We start from the raw sequence: 26,012 nt of genomic DNA, 5'->3' as shown, positions 1-26,012 counted from the left end.
TTACCCCACATGAGAAGATGGGAATGTAGGCTTTAGGGCGAGTTTGCTGGGCTTCACGGCAATAATATGTTCCGCAGAAATAAACCTCCACAATTGTGGAGGGGCTCGCTTCTGGAATCCGGTCTCGTTATAATGGTGCCATGGGTGCAGACTCTGGTGTGAGCTTGCGTCTTCTGCAAATCAGACAGCCTCTCAGTGCCGACTTCAAAGCTTAGCGCCTTTAATAGTCAGAAGCATTCGCGTAGCTTGGTGAGTGTCTGTTCGACGTTTGACTGAAGGATCGGTTCTTGGGTTGAACGAATTAGCAGCTGTGTGAAAATGTCACGACCAGGACGCACTACAGGATGGCAGACAGACCGAAGGCCGGTCAAAAGTTGGGGACGTCTTCCAGTGCGGATAAGTTCTTGTTATCGAGAAATGGACGTAGAAACAGCAGGAGATTAGATTGGTACCGGATTATTAGTGGAAAGTGCTTCCACGTCGTGAGGAACGTGCGCATGCTAGAATAATTTATTCCAGTAATGCTCGGCTCGTGTGATTTTTTGAGTAGTCAGTGGTCCAGGCGTCGGGCCTCGTTGCGGCCCTGTGTTGTCAACGAAGCGGTAGATCCATGCAGTAGCACGAAGAAGGCGTGAGTAGTGGCGGTTTTCTGTGACCTGGAGCCATGCTTGCGGCTGCATGGCCGTGACGATGCATGTGGTCTCTGGAGTGGAGTCATTAGCAGGTAAGGGGATTGAGCATGTGACGTCGGCCTCACATGTGTGTATGGGGAGCGAAAGCCAAGTGGGGCCTTTCCACCATAGCGACAAACGCAGGAGGGTGACAACAGCGATACCTCTTGTGAGTAAGTCTGCCGTGTTTTCTTTGCTTCTGTAGTGAGCCCACTTGTTGCCACCGGCGAGCCGTATGTATTTCTGCGACCTTAATTGTGACATACAGGTCGCGATGCCATTTAATGACTATCTGGGAATCTGTTCAGACGAACGGTCTTGCTGCATTCAAACAAGGTATCCTCCTCGCATAGTGCAGCAGAGGTGGGCCGCAGTCATGCAGGCAAGAATCTCTAAACGAGGAAGCGACATGGGCTTTAACGGCGCGATTCATCCCTTGCTCAGTAAAAGATGCGTACAGCGCGCGTGTGAGTACATTGATTCAGAACACGCATAGGCTGCCAGGTCATACGCCCGCAGGCCGGCATCTGCAAAAACGTGCAACTCTGTGACTCCAGTTGGGTGTTCTGGCGGATTGACTTGTCGGGTTAGATGAACCTTGCTCAAAGTCGGAGGCTCGGATACCCAGGCATTTATTGCGGTGAGCTGCTCTTGTGGTAGCCGGCCATCCCATGGGTGCTGTAGCTTCCAGAGATCTTGAAAAATCAACTTGAGTTGAACGGAGAATGGCGCCTGAAAGTCGAGAGGGTCGCACAGCCTTGCGAAGCCTCGAAGCATAGTTCGTTTCGTTATAGGCATGGTTGACACAAACTTCATTACATGGTTTGCACTAATGATGATTGAATTCTTACTTCCCTCTCAGGAAAGCTCTAGGATCGTTACGGTGTATGGAGCACCACCTTCGTGTTCAAAAAAGAGCTGGTCCCTATGGAAGTGTTTTCAGAGTATTGAGTGGTCGGATGCCCATTTATGAAGCTCCATGCCGGCGTTTGCTAGAATGGTCCTTGTCTCCGCAAAAAGTTTGAGTGCTTCCTAAACTCTGTTTTCACTGACTGCCAGATCGTCTACATAAAAGTATTCTCTGAGACAGGCTACTATGTCGGGAAATTGGCTTTCAGAGACGGAAAAGTGATGATGCAGCGTTGCCGTTAACAGAAACGGGCTGCACGAGGCGCCTATGGGAACGCGGGCGCGGGTTATCCGCCACTGCGCAAATGGCGGAAATAGTTGATGCTCCGTTCGGAGATGATCGATTCACAAGAATTGGAGTGCATCTCTGTCCTCTGGCCGAATCACCTTCGGCAGGAACGCCTTCTTTGTGCCAGCCATCATAACGATTGGATGAGGCGTGACGTTTCAATAAGTCAGCAATTTTAGCCCCTTCATAATCACGATGTTCAGGGCTAGTTGATCGGAAGCATGAGCCGATGTGTCGAAAACAACTCGTAGCTTGGTAGTGACTGTGTCGCGTCGAATCACTACATGATGCGGCATGTATTATGTGTTCGGCTTGAAGGGCATGTCTAGGAGGGGAACTCGTTGATGATAAATGTAGTCTTTTTGTGGCGAAAGGGTCAGTATTACAAATAGCGCCAGGCCAATGGTAATGAGTTCAATGTGAAGCGATACATTACGAGGACTGGATGTGACAGGGCTGTAAAGGGGCCGAAAAGAGGGTCGGTGTAAAGTCCGTAAGAGCTACATGTAATGAAACTATGGCAATGACTTTGAAGCGTGCCAAGGACACGAAATATACCTAACGTTATATTTACATTGTATTAAAATTAGTCACAGGCTAAAAATTCCAAAAAAGCACTACTGCTTTATTATAGCCCTTGAAGCGCAAGGACATGAAGGCATGTGCTAACAAAGACTACTATCACAGCTGCATCCTCTGGAGAGAGGATGTGCTACGAAACTATTGGGCAATTAAAATGCAAAACCACATCATTCAAGAAAACTAGGGCAGCGTTGGCGGTAAAAAGGGGTTCTTTGAGAGGAAACGTAGCTGAATGGAGAGGGACACAATAGAGGTATGCTAGAAGAAAATATTTCCTTCTCTCTCTTTCGGCTTGCTGACACTCCACGAGGACACGGAGTACGGTGATCCTCACACCACATCTACCACAGGTTGGAAGTTCATTGCGAGTCAATAGAAACTTGTGAGTACCTTATGTGGGCCCTATTCTGAGTCGACAGAATAGGACATCAGCTCTTCGTGTTTTTGTAACGGATGGTCAGAAACCTAATTTTAGCTGAATCAAGTTTCAGTGTTTCAATGTTTCACTAATTGGTTCAATGTCCCACAGGCGTTACCAATGGTGTCGCAGTTTCGGTTGCAGAACAGGCTTGAGATCTGTGGCAGCAACAGCAGCAGTAGGATTAATAGTTTACGATGTGATTGATGTGACCATTTGGTCTGCCAGCACATTACCCTCGATGCATGTATGGCCAGGAACCTAGCATATTGTCACATGTCTACGAGATGAATAAATATTGCACAAGTAAAAGTAAAGCTCAATGAAAACAGGATTATTGTTTTCTTAAAGACATCTTTTACAACACTTCACATGTCCGTGAATATTATTGCTTTCTCTAGTTTTAATGTCTTTGTGTTTAACCGCAGAAATTTTAACCGGAGACAGTACTGCACAGGCTTCTGGAGTAAAGATACTTGTATCGGGGCTGAATACACCTGATTCAGACAAAAAGGGACAAACAAGTGCGTAAGACAGGCGAGCATGCGACTTTGATGCATCGGTGTAGAATTTGGAGTAACAGCACTTCGATTGAAGTTCACGGAAATGCATAGCGATTGCGAGCTCATGAGCGTGCTTTGTGACCTCTGCGAAGAATACGTCACATTCTATCAGCTGCCACTCCCAGGGGGTAATAGCTTAGCTGGAGGCATTAGGCGCTGTTCGAAAATTGGGACACCCATTTCTTCGGTAAGTTCTCCCAAACGCAGCGAGAAAGGTATTGTAGTAGAGGGTCTATTACGAAAAATTGTATAACGGTTAATTGTTAACGGTTGTGAAACACAGATATTCCTTATTAGAGTGCTTCTTTAGAAAATAGATGAAGCTGATGTATCTTCTCTGAAGACGGAGTGACAACTCATCTGACTCTACGTATAGACTTTCGGCAAGGCTTGTTCTAAATGAGCTCATGGCCAGGCGGATACCTAGATGATGGAGAGGGTCTCACATCTTTAGCATGCTCTGGGCAGCAGAGTGATGTACCGCGGCACCATTGTCCAATCGTGATCGAATGAGGCTCTTGTAAAGATTCAATAAACAGTTCCTGTCGCTACCCCATGTTGTGTGGGATAGGATTTTACGTAAGTTGATTGTTTTTAGGCATTTTGCCTCAAGACATTTGATGTGTGGAACGAAAGTAAGCCTACAGTCAAGTATAACACCGAGAAATATGTGCTCTTTCTTGACAGGTATTTGTTGTCCGCACAATTCTACAAAAGGATCTAGAACCAGGCCTCTCTTTATTGTAATGAGAACACAAGAAATTTCGTGGGGGTTGATTTTAAATCCATTTTTGTCTGCCCACTTGGACAACTTTTTTAGGCCCTGCTCTACCTGTCTCTCACACACTCCAAGGTTGAAGGATTTGAAACCTATTTGTATGTCGTCTACGTAGATGGAATAAAAAATAGGTGGTGGTAATGATGTAGGAGGGGTGCCTGGTCTTCCAACTTGGTTCCTTCTTTATCAACCATGGGAAACGGATGGATATACGTCATATACGCCTTCAGTCTTTGCCTCCAGCAAAAAAAAATGTGTTTTTTTTTTTTGCACAATAACATGTTCTTGCACATAAAAATTTGTTGTCTCTTAAGTCTCCTTAGCCCATGCCATACTTTAGCCTCTTGAGTATATGAATTTTTAGCTGAAAGAAACCTCTGCCGACTTGCCCTCTTTGCCCGTGGTCGAGTATTTCTGGCCTGAGAGTTAACCTGTTTAAGTAGTATTAGGTTTTCGGCTGTAGGATATTCACGTAGATTGTCTCAAGCTTTTTGTCTCTTCCGTGCCTCTCCACAATTGTCATTCCACATGGCGGCCCGTCTTTTGAATGGGGTGTCACTTGTTTGAGGAAAGGAATTTTCAGCGGCGTCAATGATAAAATTAGTAAACTATGAAACAACATTATCTATACCAAAATTATCTACACAATCTTGTCATAAATAGGTGGATTCCTTAAAACATTCCCAGTCAGCTAAGGCCAATTTCCAGCGAGCGACCTGCGGAAGAAGTCATGTTGGTTTATTAAGTGCAGCGTTACTGGGAAGTGATCACTTCCTAATGGATTTTCAATCACGTCCCATTCTAATTTAGGGAAGATAGAAGCGGTGCCGATCGACAGCTCTTTAGACGAGTATGACTTATGATGTGGATTATAATACGTTGGTTCTTTCTTATTGTAGAGGCACGCACCAAAGGTTAAAACAAAGCTTTCAATGAGTCAACCTGTCGCGTCGCATTGTGAGTCTCCCCACATCGTGTTATGAGCTTTAAAATGTCCCACGAGTATGTAGGACTCGGGAAGCTGATCAAAGAAATTATAGAAGACTGTTTTTTTAGATGATGATTCGGGCATATACAAATGGTACATACAGTGACCAACTTAATTAAAAGAAATGATCCTAACTGACACTGCCTCAAGGGGCGTCTGAAGGGTGACGTGTCGGCAAGCAACAGACTAGTCGCCTACTATTGCTACACCACCAGATGCATTAGCCTCCTCACGGTCTTTTCGGAAGATGGTGTACTCTCAAACTAAATTTGCGTTCGCAGGTTTGAGATGTCTCTTGAACACACAGCAACTTTAGATTATGCTTGTGTAGGAAATCTCTAATATCGCCAGAAATATGAATGAGTCCTGTAAAGTTCCATTCTAGTATTTTTGTCTCCATTATGATAAAAGTGTTTTGTGCTGTGTCTTTAAGAGACGAAAGTTAGCTCACGGGCCTTTTCCAGGCGTCGTGACGCGAGCTTTGCCTTTTTTGATGCCATTGAGAGAATCTCCGCTGCTCCTTAGGCGCTTGTGGCGCCGTCTAGCCGGTGGTTGTATCCATCGCCTCTTGTGAGACGCTGGACACGCGCTCTCCCGAGCGCTGTACTTGACCTGAAGGCCTCGACACTTTGGAAGAGATTTTTGAGGCCACAAGCGCAGAAGTCGATGGCCCCTTCTGCTGGCGTGTCTTAGCAGCGGTAGCTGCAGCCACCAAGGGGGCTGATGGCCTCACCGCCAGCTCACGGCGTGTGGACGGGACAGCAGCCGGGAGCTTTTGTGGCACCGCCCCCTGATGCACCACTTCGGCAAAGCTGTTCGTAGGCAGGTATGCCACCCGCCTACGAGCCTCTTTAAACGTTATAGTTTCCTTCACTTTGATTGTGAGTATTTCTTTTTCTTTCTTCCTAGACGGGCATGACCGCGAGTATGCGGCAAGCCTGCCATTGCAGCTCACGTACTGTGGAGCGTTGTGGAGGCATGGCCATCGGAACTACATTTTGCGCACATCTGCCGGCCTCGGCAGTTCTGGTAACGGTAGCCGTAACGCTGGAATTTGAAGCAGCGGAGAGGATTTGGAACATGCGGCCTAATCCGTAACTTTACGGAGCCGGACTCGAGTGTCTCAAGCAGGATGCTTGAGCAAAAAGTGAGTACTAGATACTTGGCCTTTATTCCCTTGCCGTCGCGCCTGAGCATAGTTCTTTTAATGTTGATCACGTTTTGGTCATTCCGACCTTCGAACAGTTCAGCTTCTGTTACCTCCATCAGGTCATCGTCAGAAACAACACCATGGCTGGTGTTCATAGTTTGGTCTGGGGTTATCGTGACGGGGATTTCCCCGAATGACACTACTTTAGGAAGGTTTTCAAGCTTTTTCGGATCGCGAAATTCCAAAAGAAGATCACCTCTAGCCGTTTCCGATGCTTTATAGCCTGGGCCAAGAGCTTCAGGGAGACATTTGACAAGAGGAAAGGAGAAAACATTCTGATGGTCTTCTCAGGCTTCTCAGAATGAATAACATGGAATCGGGAGAACTTTTGCGATTTCTTTCGAAGAAATTGGAAAACATCTTCGGTGTGCCCTCGTTTCTAAGGGCGATCAGGGAGTCAGGGGAAAGAGCTAACCATTAGTAATATCGAGTTTTCTGCAGGGATGGCCACCACCCACCACAGAGCCGAACAAGAGGACTGCACTGGACGGGAAGTGTTCAGTTCTGCTCACGCCAGCGGCACAACCCCGCTATAATCAAATACATATGCCCAAGGGTGGATATAATGCACAATATTGGCACTTGCTGCCCACGAAGTCGGATGTAAAACGAAAATAAAGGACAGGAAAGATTGAAAATCAGGGAAATACGAAGGTTGGAGGGAGAGAAAGACCGGAAAAGGCAACTGCCGATTTCACCCTGGTGAGTCTGTTCAGGGATGCCGTCTATATGAAGCTGAGGGCAAAGGGGTGCGTTGCCGCCGTCGAGGGGCGTAAAGGCACAAACAAACAGCCAGCATTGGCTGAACCCCCGGACACGGCTATGCCACATAGGGTTAGATGCGGGATGGTCCAACATTCGTGTGCTCGGGTGCATGTGTCCCGACACACCAAACGCCTGCTGCGCCAGACGCCCCTGCGGGGTCGGGAACTCGGTCGGCGTGACATTCGTCAAAATAGATCAGAATCGCCTTCTAATAATGGGCGAGATGATCTGGTTGCTGCTTGAAGCGTCGCATCTGCGAAGGGCGAAGTTGTGGCCGGCATCAAGACCTGGCTCCCGAATAAGAACAACCTCGAAGCGTCCTCCTTTCTTCGAAATGTGGCGTTCGAACTAATCAAGAGCCCCTGGGCGTCATCTCTAATTTCAGGATTATCTCGCACCACAAGGCCGTTGAGGCACCACATAAAAGAGATGTCCACGTCTAGTATGGCTTCGTTTACCGCAGGTTCTCTGATAGCAAGAAACAGTGATGGGATTTGTACAGCTGACCATTTGGATAAGTCGTAAAGCGTTCCTTGTACCATCTACCCAAAAAGGGTTTCCACTGCCTTGACCTGTGGCGCTAGTCGTGTTATCCGTCCGGGTAGATTGTCCCAGTAGAAGTCGGAGCCTATCAGGAAGTTGATCTCGTCCTCCTTGAAAGTCGTTCGGTCTGAGCAAGCATCAGCTGGAACAACACCGTGCTTTGTTATCATATGACGATCTCGCTATCCGCTGGTGGGCTGGTTACCGCATAGATTTCAACACTTTGTGGGCATTTATAGCGGGCTCATTAGTACTGTTCTGGCTTCTGACCCGTGACCCTTACACGTACACGAGGTTGACAGACACTCGCTTAGATGTAAGGGTCACAGGGTGGCGCGTTTTCCCGAAGGTGAATAGGTTTAGGCAGTCAACGCCTTGAACCAGACAATTAAGTGCTCGAGCAACGTAGTGCCGAAGTAAAGTGCGCTGACTACCCGTGTCTACCAGAAACCGCAACAAACTTGGCCTTCCCAGTGCGACAGCCTAAGCTTTTTCTCTGTGTAGGAATACGGACACGAGTGCGGTGCTGCTCGTTGACAGACATTGTACGAGGTGGCGTGTCGATGGGTCCGGGCTCGCTTGCACGTTGCCCGGACGGCGCAGACGCGTTGCTCCGACGTTTTCCTTGGTTGTGACTCGGAGTGCATACGTTGCACAGAGACGGCAAGTGTTCACTAACACAGTGGGCCCATTCCACGTTTCTGGCGCTTCGGCAATCAATGGCGACATGGTTTCGCTTCGCGCAGCGGAAGCAAAGCCTGCGTGCCAGAAGTTTTTTGCGTTCTTCTGAAGTGAGTGACGTCGAGGAGCATACCTGAAGTGTATGGTCCGATGCGTTGCACAGGAGGCAGGCACGCGTGTACGACGATCTCACTTCAGTTGATAGAGCCGTAGTAGAGGGTGGGTTTAGCTCTAGAGGTCGTGACTCATACTGATGAGGTCACTCGCTCGCCGATGAGCTGGTTTGGTTGAAGACAACCTTCCTCTCTCGACTCTATTGAACTCGTAAGAGGGTCATAAGATGTTTCGATTGCTGGGACTTGTCTCCTGTAACTGTTGCCATGTCCGCGTGGTTTGACTAAGAAGACTCTTTGAGCGGCGGATGGTACAGGATACCAATGCGCAGTGGTAAGGCCTTCATGATGACGCGTCGCAGCACGGCAGCATACTCGTCTGGTGAAACGCCGAGACCTTCCAGTGTGCTCGTGCGGAATGTGATTTCATCATACAGATTTGGAAGCTTGTTGAGATATGCTGAACATCGAATGGGTAGCACTGCGAGTAGGTGGTACAGATGCTCATCGACCAGCATGTGAGGACGGCTGAGCCGGTGAAACAGCACCTTGATGGCGACATTGTAGTGGGCCTCGCCGAAGCGGATACCTTGAATTGCCGTCTTAGCTGGCCCGGACAGGCACGTCAGCAGATATTTGAATTTGTCGATGTTGGATAGCGAGCCATCGCCTTGAATGCTTGCCTGGCACTGGTTCCAAAAGCATTTCCAGTCACGCCGCTCTCCCGAAAAGATAGGGATGTGCAGCTTAGGCAACGCGGGAGAACGACGCCGCGAGCAACACTCCGGGGGATGCAGAAGGGGCAGCAGCGTGCGTTGGCCAGGCAAGTTGCACTGTAGGGCTCGCTGTGGAATCGATGGAGACCGGCACGACCAGTGGACGTGGCTCGGTAGCGATACGCACAATTGTCTTGGTAAAGCTGAACTTTTGTTCGTACTCAAAAGCTTTGTTCAGGTCCACTTCCACGTCTGCATCCGTGAGCGTATCTTGGATGGCACAGCCAAACTCGGTGAGCTCCGCCTGCTTCGCTAAAACGAGCTCGAGGTGCTTCTGCAGCACTCGCGTTGAGGTGGCCTCATCTGTCAGCACGGCATCGTTGATAGCAATGACCTTGGTGATGGCCCGCCGGACGAGGCCCGCTTGGTGCCGAGTTGTTTCATTGCCAGAACGCGAGGGCCCGACGACAGGGTGGGTTTCGGCACCACAATGAAATATAGCAAACAAAGGCGGCGATTAGACCCAGACGTCTGACTCGTTTGTCGTCATGGCCGCAACTGCACAAGCAGCGACTGTGACAGCTGCTCGTGCTCGGCGCACTTTCTTGTTTATCTGCAACACACTCTCACAGCCAACAAAACTGCTGAGGGCAGCCGGCTTCAAGGGAGTAAACCTTATCACGGTGCCGTACGCCAACTCCAGGCATCACGCTCCACGGACGCCTTGGTGACCAGGAAGCAGTTCCATCACCCGGGCCAGCTTTCACAGCGTAGGCGGCGAATCGTGGTCGTGCATCAGGACGACATGCCCAACTTGAAGTCGTGGTGGCAGCTGTGGTGTTACCTCTTGCGTAGAGCATAGAAGCAGCAAGTACTCCTTGCAATAGAGCTCCCAGAGATGTCTGCCAAAGCTTCTCGATGTATGTTGGATGGCGCACATCAATGCTTGTTCATTGGGGTAGCATTGAGCCCAACTATTGAGGAAAATAGGTTTCGTCTTTGCCAAGAAGTGTGAAGACGTCAGTTCGCATAGTTCATCAGCGTCTACAGAGAAACGGGCTAAGGGGTGGTTGTTGATGACAATGAAATGTAGCAAACAAATACGGGGATTAGACTTGTACCCGGACGTCTTATTAGTCTCTCATCGTGGCCGTAAGTTCGCGAGCAGCGCCCGTGGCCGCTGCTCACGTTCAGGTGACGTCCTCCAAGAAAAAGTAGACATGCCGTAGGTGTCGTCATAGTTTGACTTGTTGAATGTAGTGACCGTTTCGTGCGTTCCAGCAGGCTTTGCGAGTCTTCGAATGATGATCCACGCAAGATCGGTGGTTCCCTGGGTTGTTGGAGCACCATGAGAGACGCCGGGACTGGCATTGTAGTTGCTGTTCTGGCCTGGCTTTCTATCGTCTTCTGGGGAAGAGGTCCGCACTCCGTTAGCAATCCTTGCAGCCTCCCACTAGGTCGCTGTTTCTTGGCGACGTTGGTGTTGTATTCGTCGTCCGGGCTTGGATCACCGCTTCGCAGTATCGTCCGTTACATGAAGACGCAAGCACCTAAACCAGACGTCACGTTCTAGTTACGATGAAGAATACAGTGTAGCAAGACTGTGAATCACGAAGCTAGCTTTACCGGGCGAACCTGTGTCCACAGAAGCAAGTGACACTCGAAGCACTACAATAACGGTGAGCATAGTCGGCGATCGCCAAAATTTGATCAGTGGGTCGAGCACTTGGAATTTTATTCATGACTCGTCGATGGCTCAAGCGAAATCGCTGGTACCCGCTGTCTTCCGGAAAGTGCTGCAGAATTCGCAACGCGCATACGACCAGATTACGCAAGGTTCCTTGACAACGGATAGGACCATAGTTAACATTAGAGAGAGAAACTTCTCATACATGAGGCGCGTCTTGCCCCGAGCGGTAACGTTCAATATTTGCGATCCAGTCAAAAGTGGTTACCGTAGAAAGATAAAAAAGTACACGTGTCAATATAGTCGGTAATAGTCAGAATGTTAGGTACGTCATTAATAAATAGTAGAAAGGATCGTGTCCTGAAGGACGTCTTAATTTATGCTCCTAGCAAATGAGAGTTCGACATCAATCTAAACAACATGAGCCAGATTGGTTAATAGCTTGGAGTGTCCAGCCAGTTGTACCGTAAGATTAAAGATTTTAAAAAAATTCAATAATGGTGTTTCAAGCGTTGGTGAAACCCATAAGTACACTATCAACCAGCAATAATTTGCCGACTGGCTTCTTGATTTTACTGGTTAAGCTTAGAAGCGCAAGTACGCTTAGGTAACCTGGTCAGAAGTAATACCGTTTAAATGGTATTAGACGAAATTTCGGACCGTATGGTGATGAACATGTATGAAAAATCATTTCAGTTATTTTACTGAAAAATGAAATGCAGATAGGTGTGTAGCTACTGCGAACTCCACAATTTACTTTTTGTGAACAGGTATTATTCTACCAATTTTCAGAGAACCGGGTAGTATGTTTGAGATAGCTTTATTAAAAACTAACGTGATACGGCATGCGTGAACAGAGGCAAGGCCATATTAGCTGGACCTGAGTGAAGGTACAGCATGCAACACTTACTCTGCACTTACAGGTCACAAGAAGAAAGAATGAAGATGGCAAGGCAATGTCGATTAAGGTCATCTGCTCGGGAATCACAGGTACAACTAAAAATCTCATTAAAGGCAGCCGCAATATTAGTCGCATGGAAGAATATTTGAGCGTCAGTTCTTGTTTTTGTTAAATTCAGATAACACTTAATAAAATTCATTGACAACCCAACAGTTGCTTCTCGTATTATTGCTATTATTCGCGAACTTGTTCTGAAAGTATTCTCATTTACCTTACTTAAACGCGACTGCAAAACTGTTGTAATATACCTTGAAAGGAGTTTTAAGGTCATAGTTAAATGGCACGAAATTTATCTTCTTTTGAAGTAGATTTTTCTGAAAGATACGTCGAAGTAACGCCCTCATGATCCAAAGTTTTCTGTAGGGGAAATAAAGGAGTTATGGAGAATGTAGTTGTGCATTCGCGAATGCAGTGTGGTGCTTGTGGGCTCAGGGCCCTGGCTTGAGAACCAGTGGGCAGCTGAAGCTCTCAGAGACGGCACAGTGTGCAAGAGCCGTTCAAGAGAGAACCTTTACTGCCCGAAGACCCAGGCCAACTGAACTGCTTACTGGACGCCGCTCCTCACGATTCGGCCCCAGGCTGGCTGCGCATGGCGCGGGTGCATGACCCAGGCCCAGATGTTGATGATGGCGCCGCAGCTGTACAGCTATGGCGCCGGCGTCCCCATAAGCTTCAGGCAAGAACTACTGATAAGCCTTTCCTGCATAGCATTCGCGTAGTCCGACAGTCGAGTCGCTTATTGCATCGTGGAAAAAAAAATTTGCAGTGAAAAGGTACTCTATATTTGTTTTCAGTATATGTAGAATTTCCTGCCTCACCACGGTTTACTGAAATTCTATGCCGCATACACAACAAAAAGGCGCGTATTGTTTTTAGCTGTAAAGCAACTAAGCATGCAGAACGCTGGGCCACATATAGTAGCATTCACGCTGAATATGCTATCGTTATTATAAATTCCAAAAAGAATTTTTTCGAGAGCACAATCCCTTTTTTTCTGCAATCTGATCCACGTAAGATCTGTAATATTCTTGGTGGCAAAGAAATCAGAATAATCCAATTAGCCTGTTCTGACAATGTCGCGATACCTCCAAAGCAGTGCTGTTGCGTTTTAGTTAACTTATTTCTCCTATTTACCAATGAACTACATCACTATACATTGGGTCGGCATACAAATGTTGATTGGAAACCTGAAAACATCGTCGTCAGTTGGCGTGTTAATCAATTGTGAGACGCTGAAAATTACTGAACCATATTCTTGCATTATGTTTTCGATGCTCTGTTTCCCAACCGCGAGGTTGCTCGATACCTCCAAGCGATTGGAAGGTTGTCGAGGTTGTTCTGGTACCTAAATCAGGTAACATATTCTCCGAATAACTATCGTCCTATGTCACCCACAAGTATAATATGTAAAATATTAGACAATATTATACATTCTAATCTGATCGATTTCCTTCAGTCGAAGTAATTTCTTTCGTCTGAACAACACGGTTTCAGTAAAACACTGTCATGCGATAGACAAGTGATACGCTATACTACCTACCTATTTCCCCATACTGACATGGGCCTCGATGTAGACTGCGAGTCATTCGACTTTGCGAAAGCTTTCAACACTGTTTCACATCATCTTCTCATTTTTAAGGTTAACATCATAACGTTGACTCTATCGTTATAAACTGCATTAAAGACTTTCTATCAAATCGAACCCAGTACATTTCTGCTAACGACACATTCATTCTCTGACAGTTTCCTAACATTAAGTGCACCCCACGGATGGATACTGGGAGCTCTCCTCTTCCTGGTTTACATTGACGACCTTCCTAAGTGTATTTCAAATTTAACTATCAGACTTTTCGCAGATGACTCGTTTATCGCAAAATAACTAGCCACACCAATTGTGATAAGCTTCAAAACGATCTTACAAGCATATCCAACTAGTACTATAAATGGCTCAGGCGAATAAACTTTAATGTATGTCAAACTATGCATGTATCGCGTCGCACTAACAACACTGACAACATGCGTACTTCCCGTTACTTCCATTGAATCCGTGAACTCGCACAAATACATAGGTGTTCATGTTTCACGTGACATCGTGGCATATGCACATTGAACAGGTCAGTAACTAATAACGCTGACTAGGTTCCTGGATACTTGCATCAATATTTCTCTGCTGCGCCTCCGCTGATGAAGCTAACGCTTTACAAAACATTAGCGCGGTCAAAGCTAGAATATGCACTGTATAAGCTCCCTGTCAAATGACACTGATAAACACCCTAAAGTCTATCCCAAATCACGCAGCACGTTTCATCTTATTTAACTATTCTTCTTACGCCTGGATTACATCAACAAAAACACCCTTACTTTAGCGGACCTTTCATTTCATCGTAAATGCTGTTCCCCTGAGTGGCTGTGGCGCATAACCACAGTGGGGGATTGGCCATCAATTGGGTGGTTAAATGAGGTGTATATATTGTGAGACAGAGAGAGAAAATTCATTTCGACCCTTGAGGTCATTGCTCGCAAGGTCCAGTGGGTGGTTCCAGGACTCCACTGGCCATGGCTGCTCGACCTACTTGCTGGACGAGAGCTTTTCGTCCCGCCAGGGTATCGCCGGTCAGCTTTACCTCCCACCACTCATATGACGTGCTAGGGGTCCTTAAGTGTTGAGGTTTGTCCCCGCACCCCCACGAGATGTGAAAGTGTTTAGGGTGTGTGCCGCCGCATTAGTGGCAGATGCCGCGATATGTATGTGGGTATATTTTGCTGCATCTGTGTAGGTTTGGGAATATGTTCGCCTGAACAAATCTGAGAACTACAGCGTCTTCAGTGCTGAGATTTCTGTGAGGGGGAGGACAAATGCTGCAGTTGAATCGCTTGATCTCGAGTCGGTCACGGTAATTGGAAGGCAGGAGCACGAAGGTAAACGGTGGGGATTTATGAGACGATTGATTTTGCCCCGCTCGGTTGATTAGCGCTCGAGGTAAGGCGTTCCCTCTTCCATTTCCCTCCAGTCCCGCGTGGCCCGGCGTCCACGTGATTTGATGCAATTCTTGCAGCCTCTGGCCTAGAATCATCCACCAGCAGCGGTGTTCGTTCATTTGTAAAGTTACGGCAGGCCCATTGCGAGTCGGTAACGACATGAACTTCCTTGCCTCACCTGTTTTGTTGCTTTATTATAGCGCCGCGGCTATGGCCTCAGCCGAAGCTGGGGTCTCTGCCGTGACGGAGGCCGCGAGGGTCAAGGAGGTCATTGCGAAGCGCTCTCTCCCGTTCACGGCGGCTACCACGAAGAGGTCCCCTACAGGGTACGCCACCACGTCCACGTACGTTACGTATGGGTAACCCTTGAATTGTCGGCACTGTCTGTCGACGCGAGCCTCGCGTAGTCCTTCATGGAGTTCATGACTCGTGTGCTTTGGTATGGGGTTCGCCTTAATCTTGCCTCTGACCTCAGGCGGGAGTGATCGTTGCCCATCGAGGGCACGGAGCTCCGTTGCCGTTCCGGTCCGGTGGAGGATGGCTCTGCCCGCCTCCGTGTTCTGTAGTCTGGCTTTTTGCGAAGCCATAACCGTGTCCAACAGCTAAGCGAAGGTGTTGTGAATCCCGAGGGTCACTAACTTCTAATGGGAAGTTATCTACAGCGACTCCAGACATGCCATCAAACCCTTCAACGTGGCGTCATCTCCGACAAGGCGTTACGCATCGTCCGTAGTGCGGATCCGAGCACCCTGAAGCACCACACTGTCATCTGTCATCACCACACTGGCACCCGACCCATCTCGATCGGGTGCTGGGCGCCCTGCCCAACCTCAACGAGATCGCCCACGACGCAGCTGGCGCGCTTACCGAACACGCCGTCCCCGCGCAACCCAATCTCATCCAGATAGAGGACAACCGGGCGGCGCTATATACATACAGTAAAATTGCAAAACACTTGTACCTGAGGTGCTCCATTTTTCCGGCGCCACACCCCAAACTCAACAGGCCGCAGGCGCTAACACTACGCTTACTACAGGAGCACATGTACCCAAACCCCACCAAATTACACGTTTTCTATACCGACGCGTATCCCAGCGACACGCGCCCCTCGTGCGGAGACACGGCGACACTTGCACACATGCTCTGGGAGGGTAGGAACGATCTTCCCGACTCTACCTCGGACTAGGGGGAGAAGTCTCTCAGAAGCTCACTACTCGCCGAACAACGATGGGCCGTCCATCGGGGAAGTGAAGTGGTCGCCGGGTCCTGCCTGTCGATCCCTACGTGGGAGACACCCGCTACGCGCTAAGTTCCCCCTGCAGGACCATAATAACGGTTTCCTGTCTAGTATTTTATTCGCTAGACCATCGCCGACTGGAAGGGCCTTCCTCCCTCCATCAATGCCGCTGCTGGCGTTGACAACCTATTCGATAATTGTGAATTTTTTGTGTGCTTACCACTCCTTACTGTAATGCCTTCGGGCTAGGAAAATATGCAAAATAAATACATAAATAAATAAAAGAATATAGACTAGTGGCCTGTTATGTTGTGCTCCATGACTCCTTCTATATTATCTGTGTTAAAGTTAATATGTGATCGATTACGTAATAGATCATGGCACGGCACTTCTTGTTCGAGTAGTGACTAACGAGACAAGGCCGTAGCTAACAAAACACCCAAGATAATAAGAACAAGGCTCATTATTAGTCCATAATCTTTATGCTAATGTCCCCGCAGGTAAAATTTTTGGCATTGTTCGTAGGACTGTGCAACAACTTTTCAAGCTAGAGACAGAACTCAGAGCATGACGATGACCGTTAACGAGAAATGCATGCCAATACGGTGTTGTGGCTATGAATAGATAATAAGCATTCCGACGAAATTCTCGGCCTACGAGTTCACAGAGTCGGTCAGAGAAAGTAAGCTTGTTGCTGTGTTTGTATAGCAATGACAACTTAAACAATATGGAAGACCTGCCTCCACGTGGCGTAGCACAATTGCAGTATTCTGTATTGCACCATTACTGCGCTCACAAATTTTTACGTGAAGCGAAAAACGTCTACGATAAGAATATAGGTGAGGGATTGAGTGAGTGAGTGATTGAGTGAGTGAGTGAGTGAGTGAGTGAGTGAGTGAGTGAGTGAGTGAGTGAGTGAGTGAGTGAGTGAGTGAGTGAGTGAGTGAGTGAGTGAGTGAGTGAGTGAGTGAGTGAAAACTTTGTTGAGCTCTAGTAATTGTTTTTCTGGGACTGGGGCGGATTCTTCAGGGTAGTCTTGCTCGTTGTGTCTTCCCCGGAGGTCTTCACCCACTGATTCGTCCGTCCTCTATTGCAATGGTCGGCTGCCCTCAGTCCAGGCCTCCGCTGGCCTCTGCTCTCCTGCTTTCCCTCGTACACGCCGCACTAGACCTAGATGGTCTTCGCAGTGGTCACTGGACAGCAGTTTCTGCCATTGCTCCACACTTGGGGGTGATTTCATTGGGACTGAGTCAGTTTATGTACATGCCCATATAATGTGGTATAATGTGGCTTTCTCGTTGCACCATGGACATTTGTCCTGATATAATGTGGGGCGCATTTTACTGTGAGGAGGGGAGGGCATTGTACCATGAGGAGGGGAGGGCGGCGTTCGTCCGCGGCGTCTTCTGCAGAAGTCAGTACGCGCTACAAGTGTGTGTGACGGGGATTACGGTAAGGCTGGATGTGACCCTTCCTTGGGCTTTGTCGCCGCTGAAACTGGTGGCAAGCCTTCCGTATGGCGAAAAGGCATAAAACGAAAGTGCAAGAAGAAAAATGGAGTGCGGCCCGAGACAGGCTGTGCGGTGACAATGGCTACTAAATGGCTCCAGAGTAACGCGCGTAGTCTGTATAAAACAGATGGCTACATCAGCGAATCGCTGCATGAGCTGTAAATCGCAACCACGCGTCACCACGCGCTTTCTCTTGCGATCTTTCGATTAGCGAGGCAGGCGCGGCACACTTCTCTCCGTTTGGAATATGCCCCACGAGAGGGATTGTCTGTGCCAGCCAATATATCGCGAAATGAAAACACGCATAGAGTACCGCTATAATGTTGCATGAGGGAGTATCGTAATTTTCAGTGAGTTTTTTAAAGCTCATGACTAAAATTCACCGACGATTACAATATTCGTTAATGCGAAATTTGAGCGCAGCTGTATACATATTCCATTTCGTAATGTATGGTCTGGCGTGCACAACCTCTCTCGTGCTGCACGTTGCGAAAAAAGAGAGGTGTGCCGCCACTGCCTCGCTAATTGTGACGCATGGGGGCGATTCACAGCAGCCGCCGCAGAGACATCCGCTTATGCAGCACTTTGTTTCCATACAGATGACGCGCGCAACTCTGGTACCATCTCGGAGCCGTCGTCGCCGCAAAGCCCGTCGTGCGCGGCTATACGTTTCTATTCTAACGTTTTCGCCATACCCTCTTCCTTCACTTTCCGCCTCATGGTCCCATTGCACTCTCATCATCGGCTTTCCTCCTCGCGCTCACTTTGCTTCTTCTTCTTTTGCTGGGCTTGTTCGCTCGGCTACCCTTACGTCGAGTGACGACACCGACGCACGCCACAGAAACAGGCACCTAAGTCCTGCGCTCTGAAAAACACGTCCTTGCGAAATTTAAGGGGCCTTGAACAAGCGCTCGGGCTTGTTAAAATAACATAGTCCGCGGATAGCACACGCTGCCGTGGATATCTCAGCCAAGTTTCGCTGTTGTACGCGGTGCGTGGAGCTCGCAAGCGGATCGTGAAGGCACTTTCTCTCAAACTTTCCCTTTTCAGTGGAAGGCCCTGTCCTCACTCTCTTCTGGACGCTTCATTTCGTCATCGGACGCTTTATATCGTCATTCACTTAGACGGCTGCTATTGGCTGATAGCTGACATCAAGCTGCGGTGGTCTACATGGGGTAGATACCGCGACCACCACTGAGTGCAGCCATGAGTGCACTGGCTAAGCGCGCGGCGGCTCGCTGAGGCCAACCGCATTTGGCTTATGTTATGCATGTCGTAGGCAACAAAGGCGGAAATCGTAGCGTCTGCGTATACATCCCAAGTGAAATTTCACCTGCCTTTTGAACAGTACTTCACTGAATTCTACAGTACTGAAAATTTGAACAGTACTGTTGTCTCAAAATCCGCTTTTATAAACTTGGCCTAGGAAACCACCAGATGCATCGCAAGAAATTTAACACGACGAGGAGATATAATAATTTCCAAGCATTCCCCAATTCCCGAGCCTTATTTTCTGCTATTTAAAAGCCCAAATCCCTGGGTGACTACAGCCTATTCACACAATTTGGCGTCAGCCGACTCGATGGGACGACACGTAGAGAGAGGTGGTCACAACACAGGCTCCCAGCCAGACACTTACGGAATGCCTTCGACACGCGCTGAAAATTTACGTTTATGTGCAAAGGGCGCTTTCAGTCGTTCAGAGGACGGAATTTTTGAGGTAAACGTTCCTGGCTTTCGAGCTACTACGCGTTATGTTTTGCCCACTTTTCTACCGACGCAAATAACACGCTTCACTTTTATCGCGATAACATTAACGGCACCGTGTCAAAGAAAATCCGGCGTCGGCGTATAAATGGTAGAAAGATTCTACAATTTATAGAATGGCCATGACCTCCGAGATTTCTGCACGCCGGCAAGCGCAAATCTGAAATCCCACAGCGTACGCACCTTAACTGCCTAACCACTGGGAACAAGAGATTGGTAAGAAAGCCTTAGCAGTGTATGGCGTTAAAATATGACTGATGCTATGCGCACTACAAAGTGTGCCCCTGCCGGAACTGGCTGGGTGTAACCTGCGCAGGTGCCGCACTTCGATGCCGCCACATCCCGCGTAAGGCTTGTAATTTCGGCCGTACAGTAGTTTGCCAATCGAAGCGTACTCTCTCCGGGAATTCCGAATCTGGAGCCCTATGTATCCCTGCGGGTATTCCTTTTATATTGTTTTTAGTTTAGATTGTTCCTTATCGCGTATAAAGTTAGCAATCAGCTACATTTACACTACAAGAACAATTAAATGTCTTAGCGTTGCATATTACGCTTTTTATACAGAAACACGAGATTACATATTTCGCGTGACGGGCCTATGGTACTCGTCAATGACTGCTTTCGCACTAACTACATAAACATTTTAAGGCTTCTTCCTACAGTTATATGCGCTACAGCATGGCATAGAGCTAGCACAACAACGCAGGAAACAGAGCGTGCAACGTTCGCTGTGCCTAGCCAACAAAGTAACAGGAGGAATATGTGGCCAACCAAAAAGAAAAACACAAGAAAACCGGAAGTACGGCGCGTTTCCAAGGACAACGGCCTGGAGACCAATCGTCGTGCAGGAAAATGGATGCGAAACCGGTTGCACAGAGAGAATGCGCAAGGGGCGAGGAGGAGACATGGCGGTCGCGTAGGGACAGCATAGTTCAAAGCATGGCGATACTTTCAAATGATCAAGGTACTTTAGTGCACCCAGCCATTTCCGGCAGGGGCGCACTCGTAGTGCGAATATCATCCTTTAAAGAACTCCGCCCACTTCCACTCTGTGAACAAGGACGGCCAGCGAAACTGTGTATGCGGGCCCTTAATGGCGAACTGTTCCTCCATCGCGGGTCGGCCCGGCATTACGCTATCTTCGAGATCGGCCCACGTATAGGGAGTGTTCAACGCCTGCTAGATTTCCTCCGCGAGTCGGCCCGGTATTGCACCATCTTCGGGTTCGGCCCACGCATGAACGCCTGCTTCACTTCTGCCAGAGGTCAACCCGGCATAACACTATTTTGGGGGTCGGCCCACAAATGGGGAGTGCTTAACGCCGGCTTCACCTCCGGCGCAAGTCGGCATGGTTGCTTGGCATGCAGCGAAAAGTCGGCATGTGAAACATGTGTTTCACATGATCTGCAATCACGTGACTGCGACACGTGTGGGCAGTGGTTATAAGAAGCCATGTTTCTTTCAAAATAAACGTTGTTGAAAATCAGCGCTTGTAGTGTCTTCTTGTCTCGTCTCTTGTCTACATTTTGCGCTGATAACAGCAGGATGGAAAACCAATGAGCCCAAGCTGCTATTCTAGCGTCAGATGCAGCAGAGGGGCACGCAAGTGAAACAGCTTCAAATTTTCCTCCATGACAAACTTCAAGAACAACTTCTGGCAATACGCGAGCAGCTAACGGACAATCTTGCTGCTGAAGGAAAGAAAACAAAGAAGAGGAAAGCGAACTCACTTGTCGAGAATCTGGATAGGCCCATGGAGAACGCACCGTTACCCCTCGATGGAGAGTAAACGCAACAACCAGGCACAAAAGCTCCGGAACTTCTCAAGAAAAGAAAAGCTGCACTACAATAAAACAACAAACCTCGACAACGTCACCGCAGGTTATCGCATTATTGGAAGCAAGTACGAGGCACACCATGTCCGGATATAAATCGTACATGGCGAACACAGATATACGAGTAGCAGTGCTTGTCCCACGCAATCTGACAGCAATATATTGTACACTTTATGGTTGTGAGATTAACCAGATATTTGTAGAAATACTGTCCACAGAACGGAAGGCACGCAGCGTTTTCGTCATAAATGCATATAACCTACCAAAAAAAAAAAAAAAACTTGGTGAAAATTTTGATTACTCCTCAGATCGGCGCTCAAAGAGGCCCAAAACAACACGTTACTTGTCCTAGGCGACTTCCACGCGATGCATCCGCCTTACCTCGCTTCAAAGAAAAGAAATGCCATCCGCTCGCTCATTCAAAAACATGCGCTCGCACTCCTCAACGACCTTCACTTTCCTAATAAAGTGGGGAATAGTGTATCAAGGGACTCGCGTCCAGACCTTACTGTGGTCAAGAACCACGACAAGGCCACATGGAGAAATACGGAAGAAGCGCTGCGTAGCGGCCACCACATCCTGAAGGTTGCCGTTTCGCGAATGCATTAGCGCAAACGCATCAGTCAGACCCTAATGACGGATTGAACGGCATTTCGGAAAGCGAGAGTGAAACAAAAACAACAGAAGAAGCAAATGGGGATATAACATCGCTCCAAGAATGGACGAGAGGGCTCAAAGGCTTGATCAGACAACATTCGAAGCGGATGCCACTCACCACAGAAAATCCGGTCGTTGACTCACTTCACGCGCAAATGTGGGACGCTCGTAGAAGCCTTCTCAAAAGATGACGCAAACAAAAACATAATAGAAAACTAAAATTGCTCATAGCTGCTCTTACACAGCAGCCGCAAGAATATGCGACTGTCCTGGTGCGCCCAAATTAGCCGCAAATGTGCGCCAGCCAAAGTGCTATGCTCGCTTATCCGAAACGTGGGCAGTAGTGAAGCATTTACTGTAACCAACGAAAAGCAAGCAACAAGCTACGCACACAATCAGGCGCACGCTTCGCAACGAGCCAGGGTCGGACGAAGACATTCTGCGAGAGCTAGAGGCAAAATACTTCGGTGACGACACACGGAAAGACATCTGTACTAAACTACAGTGAACATGGTGAACAAGGAACCCGTACGCGGTTCCTAAACCTCAGATTATTCATCAGACTTGGTCAGTGACCGTAATTTCCTTCAGTGGGAAATCAAATGAAGACCTTGATTGCCGATTTAAAACAGCAGAAGTTGGGACAGTGCTTCACTCTCTATATTGAAACGCAGCACCCCGACAAGACGGCCTCACAAATAAAACCCTGAGAAACCCGGGTGAATATTTGACAGAAGCTCTAACGAATTTCTTTAATACCCACTAAAGTCGAATTTGAATTGGCGAAGTCGAATTTGTCGAAAACACAAAGCAAAGGCAAGTGTTTGACGTAGTAGGTATGTGGAAACCCGACAAATTCGACTTCGCCCTGCCATCTGCTAGGCGCCTGGTTAGCTCAGATGGTAGAGCGGTTGGCCGCGGAAAGGCGGTGGTCCCGGGTTCGAGTCCCAGACCGGGACAAATTTTTCTTCAACTATGAGGCTTGTCTTTCGAGAAACCCGTATGGGTTTCCTTTGTAGCGATTGCTACGAGTGGGTGGATGTCTGATTTTCCCTTTATTCATTACTTCTCTCCACCTTGCGGGCTTCCGCAGAACTACTACGACTTGCAAGGATATTTTGCTCCGAACGCAGTCTGCCATTCAAGCGGCTGATACTAAGCTCCTGAAGCAGAGCGTGGATCATATGGCGTTGGGATTCTGGCCAGCATAGGAGCGACAGGATCGTTGCTAATGTATTGCATTGGCTTGGATATGTTTGTCACGAGACCCAAGACAGCATCCTGTCTTATAACGTCTTATGTTGGCGTTCCCGTACAGTTAACTCAGTCCTGAAGGAAAGCGCGCCATAAAGTACTGCAGAGATGCTTGCGTATAACGTATTTAAGGCGAGATACGCTATTCGAAACTGTCTGTTTAGAATAAAGTTTCGATGAACCCATCTAGTTAGTATACCCACAATCGCAAGAGTCGAGAATATGACTTGTTCTCTAAGTTGTAGCCCACTGAGGCGTCTTCATATGCAAACGTTTGGTCTGTTTTGACACCACGTACTCGACACAAGAGGTTTCGACCCTCCCGCGATAAACCATGCACAGCTTAGCCATGTCCAGGGAACAGGGGATCCTGGCGGTTGAACTTATGCTGAGTGTCTGGACCTTCAAGGACCCTCAGCGGAGGCAACATGCGCCTTCGGCCTCGGCTTCACGCAGACGGCACCTGCGGATTGACCCATTCGGGAGAAATCGGTACTTTCCTATTCTTATCCTCCGCTACAGTCTTCGTCTTTCTCTTTCACATTTATACCTTCCTGTCTCCTCCTCTATTCTGCATGACTTCCGATTTTCTAAGCAGCGAGGCTAAGCAGCGAGCCTACCTAGGTTATGTCTTAATCTGTTATAGTGGTAACCTAGAGCTGGCATTTGCAGGACCTATTCACAGGTTCTGCAGCGTCCCCTTGTAGACCTCCACGGTGGGTGGCTTACGTTACGGCTGAAAAATACATCACTTATGACTGGTTCCTTCCCACCACTACCTTATCAATTCCTGAAGGGCGCACGAGTTTTTTGCGGTCGTCAAAAAGAAGCTTTCCTCCGTTTCTTTCGTTTCTTCTGAAAAACCAGATAAACGAGTGCCAACAATCTCACTCGTCTCCATTTATCGTCACTTACTGAAGTTTTTGGTAGAGGTTATAAAGCATCCAGGATGGCAAGTGGTGATCTCCTCTTGGAGCTTCGCAACCGGAAACAATATAAAAAACTGCCCAAAATAGTGTCATTTGGGGATGCCTAAGTATCAGTAACCCCTGGCCGTACTATGAATACCACCCGTGACGTTGTCTCAGATGATGATCTGTTGGAGCTCACTGAAGCCGCACTCCGAGAAGGCTTCAGTGAGCAGAAGGTCTTCAACGTTAAACGAATTAGGATGAGGTGTGACAAGGAATCCGAGAACAAGCACCTGATACATTCGGCTCGTCTTCTGCCCGAGTCCATCAAGGCCAGGTGCATCAAGCTTCCTCTTAGGCCATACATGTTAAATACGTTCCATTGTTTCAAATGCCAGCGTTTCGGCCGCAGTTTACAGAGCTGTCGAGACCGCCAAACTTTTACGAAATGCAGTGCTCATAAGCACACTTCTGAATCTTGTGAAAATGTTTTCCAATGTTTAAACTGTGATGGGGAGAATGCCACATACTCGAGTTGAGCCCATCCTGGAAAATAGAAACGGAAATTGTAACAATTCAAATAAAGGAAAGCATAGGTTTCAAGGAGGCACCTATACGGATATCCTACCTGCCCAAGAACAAGTTTGCCAATGTGACGCGTCAGGAGGCAGCGTCACAACGGCTTGCGGCGGCTGCTCGACCCACACGCAGTAAACCGCCAGTGACACCATCTGTCTCCCCGGCGGTTGTAGTTAGCGTTGCTGCGCCAAACCAGCAGTACGGGTCATCGACCTCCAGGCAGGTGGCTTCAAAGGTCTCGTCTGACGTGTCAAGGCCTTCACTTCAAACGCAGCGCCCGGAACAGGGCGTGTTCATCGCCTCCCAAGAGGCGATGGACACAACGAGTAGCAAGATGGCGCCACCAGCACCTAAGGAGTGGCGAGACTTTGCGATCGCTTGAAAAAGACAAACCTCGCGTCACGGCGCCTGGAAACGGCCCGTGAGCTAATCTTCGTCTCTTAAACAAACACCACGAAACGCATTTGCCATAATGGTGACTGAAGTACTACAGTGGAATGTTAGAGGACTTCATAACCTCTATGATATTAGAGGACTCTAACTCTAACAGAATACAAAGTTGCAGCGTTTACCGGAGGCACATACTAACTTTGCTTTGTACCCTTGTTTAGTTTTGTTATTATATTTTCTGGATGTAAATTGTAACTTCACCATTGTTGCTGATCCTAAGGCATAGTGCTTACTAACAGATGTATGTACCCTCTCCTGCTTGGACCGATCCGGTCTGCAGTATTCTGTAAACAAAATTAATAAGAAATAAAACTGTACACAATATAGTCTAGCTCCGGTAAAACGCTATTTGCCAGAAAGGACGAGACGATGCTGGTGCGTCGTAAGGCGGTGCAGCAACAGTCAACGACACGTCTGTAGCGCGTGAGCATGTCGCCCTTCAGATGGCCCTTGAGGCAGTGTCAGTTCGGACAATTCATTTCAATAAATTGGTAACCATGTGCTCTATTTACATAGCCCCGAATCATAACCTTGAACACATGCAGTTTTATAACCTCATTGATCAGCTTCCCAAGCCTTACATACTCGAGGGTGATTTTAGCGCTCGCAACATGCTGTGGGGAGACTAACAATGCAGCGCGAGTGGTCGATTCATAGAGAACTTCTTAGTAAAAACTGGTGCAAGACTGTTCAATAAAAGCAAACCAGCTTATTCAATATGTTTCACAATTCTCATTCTTCTATCGTCCCATCGGTTGGCTCGGCAGTTCCTATCCTTACTTAGTGTGGAGCTTTATTAAAAATCGTTGCAGAAGTGACCATTTTCCTGTAATTTTAAACTTCATTGAACAACAATAATATCCTCCACCTGCGGCTCGATGGAAGCTAGCTTCCGCCGACAGGAATCCTCTTAAGGAATCGGCAAACATACCCCGACAATTTGTCACCGATTTTAGCA

The 26,012-nt window shown here is 48.0% G+C and overlaps 1 protein-coding gene across 1 annotated transcript; it reads right to left on the bottom strand.

The window, feature by feature from the left end:
• Positions 1-8,794: 8,794 nt before the first annotated feature.
• Positions 8,795-18,321, bottom strand: LOC140217265 (uncharacterized). The gene is made up of 3 exons (XM_072287674.1): positions 18,297-18,321; positions 9,414-9,649; positions 8,795-9,355 (listed from the first exon to the last, which is right to left on the bottom strand). Exons 1-3 carry the CDS (start codon positions 18,319-18,321, stop codon positions 8,795-8,797), a joined length of 822 nt encoding a protein of 273 aa, XP_072143775.1.
• Between the last annotated feature and the right edge of the window lie 7,691 nt (positions 18,322-26,012).

Source organism: Dermacentor andersoni, chromosome 4, assembly GCF_023375885.2.
Source record: "Dermacentor andersoni chromosome 4, qqDerAnde1_hic_scaffold, whole genome shotgun sequence".
NCBI lineage: Eukaryota > Metazoa > Arthropoda > Arachnida > Ixodida > Ixodidae > Dermacentor > Dermacentor andersoni.
Note: the sequence above shows the minus strand (reverse complement) of the source record. Positions and strands in the feature narration are given on the sequence as shown.

Excerpts from the sequence above, each read along its gene's own strand:
- LOC140217265 (XM_072287674.1), bottom strand. The coding sequence starts at position 18,321 with ATGAGGCGGAAAGTGAAGGAAGAGG. Across the intron at positions 9,650-18,296 it reads GCGGAAAGTGAAGGAAGAGG|CGGGCCTCGTCCGGCGGGCC; the intron begins GTATGGCGAAAA and ends CTCGGCACCAAG. Across the intron at positions 9,356-9,413 it reads TCAGCTTTACCAAGACAATT|CGAGCCCTACAGTGCAACTT; the intron begins GTGCGTATCGCT and ends TCGATTCCACAG.